Source organism: Vanessa tameamea, chromosome 19 (genome assembly GCF_037043105.1).
Source record: "Vanessa tameamea isolate UH-Manoa-2023 chromosome 19, ilVanTame1 primary haplotype, whole genome shotgun sequence".
Classification (NCBI taxonomy): domain Eukaryota; kingdom Metazoa; phylum Arthropoda; class Insecta; order Lepidoptera; family Nymphalidae; genus Vanessa; species Vanessa tameamea.
In genome coordinates this window covers 283,126-292,740 of record NC_087327.1, presented here as the reverse complement: position 1 = coordinate 292,740, position 9,615 = coordinate 283,126, and the positions used below count along the sequence as shown (strand labels likewise).

Here is a 9,615-nt window from a genome sequence, read left to right as displayed (position 1 = left end):
TTCTCATTTGATATAACTTATAGTTATTTCATCTTAACGCCAAATGGTAAGACCAAAGAAAACATTGACCTTTAGTCACCAAAATATAAGATCCTCCCACCAGAAGTAATATATCGTGATCAATACCCATAGTTTAGGATAGTCAAGATCGGTGCCAAGGATAATGTCAAACATTACAATCAGGACCCCTGACATTTACTGTGATACGGTCACCGACACGGACGGACTCTGCTTTTCCGTGACTTTCAGAGGTCAAGTTGAGTAAACAATTCCATAAAATAATGAAAATTGATCAATTTGTAAATTAGAAAATATTAAGGATGGATTTGTGAACAAACATTGCATCGAAGTGAGGGATTATCTTGTATTTTGTAAATTAAAAGTTGTTTTTGATAGTGCACGATTAATTTTTTATTGTTACTTTGCAGGCAAATCGGCCAAGTGATGGTAAGTGGTCGCCACGGCTCATAGGTATCAGTGCTGTAAGAAATATTTACTATTCTATTTACTATACTATATAAATTATAAAGTAACGTTAACTGGTAAAACTATTTTGTAATATGTATTGACATATTAAAAAAATATTTTCTTTGTCCGTGTTGTGTTGTGACATTTAATTAAAACATTGTTTTGATTAACGACTATGTATTTTATAAAGTTATTGACCTTGCCATCTGTTTGGTCAAAACGTTTAAAATAACTGAGAATCGTTGCTCAATATCTTACGTTAACTAATAAATAGCCTTCTGCGAATATTATTATAACCTCTCTGTGGCACTCGAGTGATCGCTTGGCGTCATCTTTGTTTAAAACTAAAGTACCGCTTTCTGAAGGTCGAGTCATGCAGCCTAAAGTCAGAGTTCAGTAGATCCCTACTGCGTGTTGGTGATTTTTTGACGTAGACATTATACTTAATCATATTAATGCTGGGTGGCTGATAATTTGATTGAAGTTTTGCTATGATTAAATTGATATGTAGCCGACGGAGCGCGCGTGATTCCTTTCATACGTTACTCGACCGTTGTTCGTCTCACGTGACACATTTCATATTTAACTGTGTTTGAAATTCTGATTTGTAGCATAAGTATGTAGGAGATAAATGTAGGTAACAATTTAACAAGTATGGTCGACCATACCACCAATACTTTGATTATTTATATGTCTACATAAAACTGCCGAGAACGCGCCGACAAAAATTGTAGCAAGCAATTGGCCGCAAAGTACACGCACACTAGTAAAGTAGTACGATGTTTAGCCAGTGTCAAGCGTCCCTGTCATAGTCCAGTCATTACATACATTTGGATATGCAAATGAACCGAGAAAGCCATATTTTGGATTTTACCTAGAAAAGCTTAACTTTAAATTGTCGACCAAAAAAGCCTTGTGCAAATTCCCCCATCTTGAGAAAAGGATTAAATTTCCATTTTTCATAATAAATCGGTTCTCCTTTGAGATACGTAAATTTTTGTGGAATACTTTTTTGTTGCTTTCTTTACGATCTACAATTATGGTTCTTTGCATTTTCCACGTATCGTTCACCGTTATTAAGATATCGAGAAAAAGACAAAAAATTCCGGACATATCTACAGGTACCAACTAAAAGTAGTGCTGTGCTTTGTTTTCTATTTTTAAATTTGATTTTTATTTTTTTAATTTATTTGTTTGCTCTTTTGCAACTTCGAATTGAAGGCGTATTGATGTTCAGTCGCTTATCGAAGGTCAATATCGATAATTATTTATAAGTGTTCAAATTTTGTGCATTCGATATTATTGGGTTTTTCTTTTAAGAAACTATCAGAAGTAGCCTGGAAGCTATGCTCATTATCAACCATCAAGTAAACGTTTGTTCTTGTTTAATAAGCAAACTGCTTCTAAGTTCAAAAAATATTTATTCATAAACATGACGAAAGTCGCTTTTTACCTGGTATTCCCTTTTGTACATCCTTAAATGCTAAGATTATTAAGTAGTAAATACATCGATACATTTTTTAAGCATACTAACAAACGGTAATTATAAATTTGTTATTAATTTAACAAGATTATGGTATCAGTCTCAAAAACAGTAACAACATGGTTTCAATGACATTTAAAAAAATACAAAAAAATATTTTCCAATAATATGACTACATTAGGAAATATTTCATAATATTTTTTTAAATTAACCTATTTGTATGATGAACTGTTATTAATACTGGTATTAAAGAAATGAAAGGTTACATTACATAATTTTGAAATTAATAAGTTGGCAACTGTTTGCTTAAATTTTAAGCAGACGTTCACCCCATACGCATGATACCCTTTTATTGATATACCCTTTCCCCTTTTACATTATTGTTCTTACACTTTTTATCTAAATATATATTAAAGGCTATTAACTATATCGTTGGGTATCTCCGTAACTGTTGTGCCCCCATTTCCAGCTCCTGTTCCGCCGATTAGAGCTGGTATTACCTAAAATTGTAAACATTAATTAGTGTCTGATTAAATAATACATTAATGCGCCTTTTTAATTGATATATATGTACATATATTTAGCTCTACTTTATCGCTTCATAATATGGTAAGAAATAAAAAAGTTGTGTTGATGAAGTAGTGATGTTTTTGTTTTTAATGAAGATGTTTTGGAATAAATGCAATTTTAGAGCCTTCATTGAAAATCCTCGACATACCCTATCCGAGTACCTGTTGGCCTAGCATAACGAGGACTTGAGCAATCTTCCTGACCGCTTCCAGGTCCTGTGCTGTAGGTATGGGGAGACGAGCGTCTTGCTTGGGCTCCTGCAGCCGGGACGTGTGTGCGGCCACACGAGAGCTCAGTTCAGCGGCCAGCGGCGGGTGATCCGGTTGTAATATGGACAACTAGAAAAATATATATATCTTACTTGAATATAGACTAAACTTAGACTCTAGGATACAATTATGACATTTGCCTTACTTCAAGAGAACATTAACTATATTAGGCGTAATTTGAGAACTACGATTGGCTTACGACTCAAAATTAAAATTGTATTTCGAATAAATTTATTTTAAATAGAAACATTACACTTTCTTAGTGATTCTCAAAATTCTACTACCGGTTTGGAAATAATTACCTCAGAATTAAGAAGATCCGGCGAAATAAACTAAGTAGGAATGATTTTTTTTCTATTTATCTATTACCAACCCGCTCAGTCTTGATCCTGGGTAACAGGAGTAGCAAGTTTATGTTTGTCCCTTTTTTTAATAGCGTGCACAATATCACTATAGCTGAATATTCATTAATATATTTATTATATATAAATAGATTCATTAAAAATTGTACTATTTGTATTTTAATTGTGCAAAAACTTTTCTCAAGCATTTAAAACCGTGACTTGTGACCGGTGGTTTAGTTCATTTTTCGCACAAAGATTCGCGGATTGGAATCGCAATTCATCTTCCGTTGAAGCGCTAGCAATTGTCCACGCGGTCATGAATTTTCCATTAGCATATTTAATTATCATTTATATACGAGGCAAATTAAATTACATAGTTATACAAAAATTTTAAAAATATATATATCATATATACATATCCAGTGCAAATAAAAAATATCATTATCAATTATTACATAATATACAACTTTAAGAACTTGACGGCTTAAAGAATAATTGTATCGCATACGAAAAACATTTTTTCAAAAACTAGATGGTGTATTATTATAAATAAATATATACATACTGGTTTGGCCGAGACAATGCAAAGCACGGAGAGGAGTACAATCATAGACTGTATAAGCTTGTTGTACATTTTGCAATCGACTGTTGATAGGTACAGTAAATACTGCAATTGTGTTAACAATTGCAATTCAATTTTACTCTCAAGAATGTAATACCTCAATTATTGTTAGAACTTAATAAAAGAGCCAGAGTTTGTTTTTCTTGTTTTTTTTTATTATTTTGGTACATAATATCACATTTCTGATCAGAAATGTGGTGATTTGACAGAGAACTGGAATAATTAAGAAGCTGAATCGGCAGTCTTTCGAACCGATAGCCGATGAAGTAGATTAAACGTGAGCCTACGTCCAGGAGTAGGAATCATACTTGAAGATGATGATAAATATTAATGAAATAAAAAAATCGGACTAGCAGGCTCAACGGATGGAAAGTAACTCCCACCACCCACGTTTATCAGCAACACTAGAGAACTGGTAGGTGCGATGCTAGCCTTTAGGAATTAAGACACTGATTTCTTAAAGGTACTCAAGATATATGAGTGCGGAAAGACTGCCAAAGACAACTGGTTGGACACACACGGAGTGGTTGTTCAAGGCCGAAAATACATATGCATAGCGTTATAATAAAAATCCTTTTTTTTCGTTTCTGTGTCTTCAAAGGCCTTTTTGCTGCTGAACTAATCTTGTCTAAATCATTGTACTAAATGTTTTGATTGAATATATTTTCTATTAATGTAACCTATAACCAAAAACTGCCACCATAGACAAAATTAAAAAAGCTTTAAATACAATATATACAATTTACGATAAAATGAACTTGAAAATAATAGTAATTATTTGGAACCTATTCCCACGCTGCTCCAATAAGTGACCACAGATGACAAAAATAAAGCACACTAAAGCTCAAATATTCCGGTACAGTTACGAACCCGCAGTCATTGCCTATGAGTACTGTAACTATTGGTACGTAGCTATCTCTCAGAAATAATGGCCTTTTTAAGTTAATAGTCAATTTCGATGATTGTTGTAATTTACGATGACCTCAGTACGAAACGATTTGCATAGACGTATAAGATGTTGATTCTATAAAAAAATTGCTTTGTCATGAATTCTTTATTGTATTTTACATACGTCTATTCCTTCGCCTTGCTTCTCAAGATAAAAATGAATTAAAATAAATCTGTCATCGTCTAATAAAAACATAACATGAAGTATAAATCTTTACTATAAAAAAACATCCTGTAAATGTTCTAATGCTGGTCCTTTTCTCTTTTATGAGGCAGATATGTGGCAGATTTCTTGTCAAGCTCGAGATGTATTATTAACCGGGTTAAATCTCGGGTTTAGATTCACGTGTTCTTAACACTGAGTCATGACAAAGTCGCTCAGAAACATTTAAAATGAAGTCGGAAATGAACTTGACCTTTAGTCATTATGAAATAACAAATAAAGTTACAAATATCTCAGCAGCTATGAGGTGAATCGTTTGACCTCGCGTTCGTGAGACTCGGCGCAGCGCGCGTGGCGGGCACTGTGTAAGATACACCGTTGTTATCAAATCATATCAATATTGTTAAGCGGTAAGTTTTGGTTTATTTGTTTTTTTTTTTCACAAATACTTCTAAGATAAGGATAGGGAACCTTCTTATTATGTTACTTTATAATTTCAGGACATACATAGGTGTTGAGCTGAGATAGCCCAGTGGTTAGAACGAGTACATCTTACCCGATTATTTCGGGTTCAAACCCAGGCAAGCACCACTCACTTTTCATGTGCTAAATTTGTGTTTATAATTCATCTCGTGCTCGGCGGTGAAGGAAAACATCGTGAGGAAACCTGCATGTGTCTAATTTCAACGAAATTCTGCCACATGTGTATTCCACCAACCCGCATTGGAGCAGCGTGGTGGAATATGCTCCAAACCTTCTCCTCAAAGAGTGGAGTGAAGAGGCCTTAGCCCAGCAGTGGGAAATTTACAGGCTGCTAATGTATATAACATGTGAGCCCATCGCACATGTTATATACAAATGTATGTTGCGGCAAGCCTAAGTCTGCAGTCAAGTTATAATCTACTCCGTTCAGCTGTTTTTCCGTGTGTAAGTAACAACAAACTCTTTCACTTTCAAATTAATTATATTAGTAGTATAGTAGGATGTATTGTATTGGTGATAGCTGTCCTTGTTTGTCCTCAATGATGACAATTCGATCCATTCAATTTTTTGTTTATATCATCATAACACGATGTTGAAATTTGATGGTCATTAAAGAAGTCTTGGATTTGAGGTACATTCATGAATATCTGTCGAGTTTGTTTATAAATTGATTTCGTCGTCAATATTGTACACACAGACACACCCACCGATATTATCACTTTAAATCTAATTATGCTAATTACTAAACTACAAAATAAACTGGAGCTATGTGCTCGTCTGGGTATGCACCACCCAACTCTTGGTTATTGGGCTTTGTGAGAGCTCGTGTGTACTCGTTTAGGTACCACCCTCTCATCAGATATTCTACCGCCAAACAGCAATATTATTATTTGTATCGTTGTATTCTGACGAGCCAGAACAAAGGACTAAGTTTAAATTAAAGACTAATGCGAATTTTGTCGGTTCTTTTCATTTCAATATTTGTTCTAACTGGTAACGCTTGACAATTCATAAGACAAAAAAGACCATTTGAATAAAAACATTTCGATTTGATCAAACAGCAAATTGCAATGTAGAGAAGTCAGAAAGGCGGCAGACAGGCGCATTCCGATCGTGAAGATGCCAGAGGAGATAGTTGTGATAACCGCGGATGCTGCGACCGCACGTCACGACTCTTCGTGAAGATAAATCCGCGATTGTAATTGGAATGAAAATAATGTCACTTGCAAATAAAATTCTTTTAAAATTACTTTTTGCTTTATTACGTTTCAACTCGTATATTAGTATAATTTGTTTGTTTGTATGAGATAGTTGTTTGCGTCCAAACTAGTACAAGCCGTGTGCTAAATTTTGACGAGGATCGAGTTTGGAACGAGAACAGATGTCAATTAACAACCACTTTCACATTTATTCAAATCAAAGTCAATCTTAATAACGATTTATTAAAAATTTCCCTTTTGATCCATTAATGATTATCAACAATCTAACACCGGTTCAGAATAAGAAAAGAGATACCACGGACGCTGAGGTACGATATGGTAACAAAAGGGCATCCAACCAACTCGAAAAAAAACAATATTTATAATAATGTTTCAACACGCAATTCGATGTGGAAGACGATACCTCCAGACTGCTTGTATTGTGGTATTACGTAACTATTAATCTTCGAAGCTTGTGTTTGTATTTAATCAAGTTATAACGGTTTCATGACCATATAAGGCATTGAAAGATATGTTTATGAATAGAATAATAGTCAGGCTTGTATCCATTCTATAGAGGTCAATGGTAGATCCATGTTGTAAATTATTGTAAGGACTATCATGAATGTTCTGTATTGTTGGATTATGATTGAAAGAGCGACTGAGCCAGTGTAGTTACAGACACAAGGGATAAAGCGATTTATGTGCCTTGGTCGCCACGTATACGTCTATCAGTGCAAGCGCCTGTGGACGAAGGTGAAATATATCAACGGCTGGTGGCCCATTGAATCTGCCTTTCTTAAATATAACAAGCAAGAAACAAGCATAACTTAAATCGAATGGATTTTACTAAATCTAAGTACTGGTATCTGCTCTAGGTAAGTGTAGAGTTTATTAATTATATTATTTTAAATTAATTGACTGCTAAAACAGACCAATAATTGTACAAGAATATTGCTATTAAATTTTCGCCCACAATCGAACTTCCATGTAATTTATCACACGTCTCAAAGCACAAATAAAAATTTCATAACCTTACATAATACGAATATCTAATGATTAAATTTAAGTCAACTGATTTAAGCAGCGCACATTAATATTTGTGTTACATGAATACATGTATAAAAAAATATTTTATTTTAAGTTCATACGTGGGATAAATAAAATAAAGTTAATAAACGTTATTAAAATTATAAAACAGAACAGAAACAGTCTCTTATAAGTACTTTCGTCTTATATGTTACCACCGGCTTGGAATATCAGTACATTATATTGTGTAGAAGCAACAAGAAGCTCAGTAATTACTTTTTTTTGTCAATCATGTCATACTTTTGATAATCGCACATGTGTAATTTAATTGTATGTATGTATATTATCTTGTACTTGCTATTTATTTTTTTAACATGAACTAAAGTTAAATACAATGAGTTGCACCTACTCAGGTGGACTTGCACACAGCCAGCTAAATTTATCCAGATAAATTGTTGTGTTGAAATAAAGATTATTTAATTATTTATTGAAAATATTATAATTTATTTATTGGAAAACGTAAAGTGATCTGCGATAATTTCTTGCAGAATTGAATTTCCTGGTCCAGTAACAATGCGATGTCGAAAACTTAGCGTTACAAGTTGAGGTTTACTTGTCGTGTTTATAAAATCATCGTTTTATCAAAATAAATGATTTTGTTGTGGATATATTAGTTCTCAGATGACAATCAGAAACATAATTCCCATAGCGTTATTAAAGCATGCGAAGTGTTTGAAGCCTTGTATAATACCTTTCATTTGAAACGAAACAATAGTTTATTAACTTACAGACAATTATAATTTTTAAACAATATCTTTATATCTCTAAATACCAAAACGTGCAAGGTCCATAGTAATAACATCACGAAGCGGACATCGCGTGTCTGTCCATTCGTCAGCGATACAATACAAACGTGATTACAACCTTTTTATAAAGTATATAAATCACTTCACTTGATTGATAATATTTAGGTATATCAAATGATTGTCTCGCGCAGCACGCCTAGCAGGACCGATGACCTGAAAAAGGTGTCGGGACCCGATTGGACGCGGAAGACGGAGACCGGGGGCTTTGGCGCTCTTTGGGAGAGGCCTCAGCAGTGTATACTAATTGTTTAATGATGATGAATCGTCTTAATACATATATAACAGATTTGAACTGGTAATATTCTATATAATAAAAAAAATAAAATAATAATAATATAAGTAAATATTATATGTTTTGATAATCAGTGTATCAACACCTTCTGTAGTCATAAATTAGGAGCCGTATTTTTGTAATGCCTAATTAATAATCTACTAAACTAATAATCGTAAAACTTTTACCAGAATATGCAGCGTATTTCGATTATTGACGTGACAGACCTGAATTTTATACTATTAGAAGAATTGCCTGTTTGTATCTTTCGTTATGTGTATATGTTCAAATTTATTGAGATTTAGAGTTGACATTGCTAATTAGTATTTTCATATTTAATCTACCTAGAATTTTTTAAAAGGTCTTTCCATATCTACTATGGTCTTTACAAAAGTAATATCATATGACATTTTCTTCGGAGTATTTAAAATGAAATGATGCAAAAATGTGGTACTAAACAAAGCTTACTTCTATAAGCGATTTCTTCCAACCACCTATAATGTTATATATGATTTATTTACGGATTTTTACTAAGCATCACTTGCTTAAATAGATCGAATTGTGCGGCTGCAGATTCGAAGTTCAAATTTGGGGTCAGAACAATAAAATTTTCAGTGGACGACTGCCTGACTGAAATTCTCAGTCTTCATCCTCGAAGACACGTAAAAGCGATTGCTTTGACGCCTGAACTCTTTTCTATCGTCAGATTGCAAGCACGTCGAAATATTTCAGTAAGGAAATGCAGATTTTAGTTTGTTAACAGACGCTTGCCCTATATCCATCGTTATTCATAGTCAACGTTGAGAATAACCTTCGAGGTCAAAAATTGGTCAGGAGGACACTAATTGTCAATACCATAAATAAACAGTTCAAATTGATTTGAAACTGTACAAATGTTGT

The 9,615-nt window shown here is 33.5% G+C and overlaps 1 protein-coding gene across 1 annotated transcript; it reads right to left on the bottom strand.

Moving 5' to 3' along the window:
- Positions 1-2,182: 2,182 nt before the first annotated feature.
- LOC113397054 (uncharacterized) lies at positions 2,183-3,793 on the bottom strand. Its single transcript, XM_026635198.2, has 3 exons — positions 3,700-3,793; positions 2,683-2,859; positions 2,183-2,451 (listed from the first exon to the last, which is right to left on the bottom strand). The coding sequence occupies exons 1-3, from the start codon at positions 3,766-3,768 to the stop codon at positions 2,362-2,364; spliced, it is 336 nt and encodes a 111-aa protein (XP_026490983.2). The 5' UTR covers positions 3,769-3,793; the 3' UTR covers positions 2,183-2,361.
- Positions 3,794-9,615: the final 5,822 nt, after the last annotated feature.

Excerpts from the sequence above, each read along its gene's own strand:
- LOC113397054 (XM_026635198.2), bottom strand. The coding sequence starts at position 3,768 with ATGTACAACAAGCTTATACAGTCTATGATTGTACTCCTCTCCGTGCTT. Across the intron at positions 2,860-3,699 it reads GCATTGTCTCGGCCAAACCA|TTGTCCATATTACAACCGGA; the intron begins GTATGTATATAT and ends ATATTTTTCTAG. Across the intron at positions 2,452-2,682 it reads TCGTTATGCTAGGCCAACAG|GTAATACCAGCTCTAATCGG; the intron begins GTACTCGGATAG and ends TTACAATTTTAG.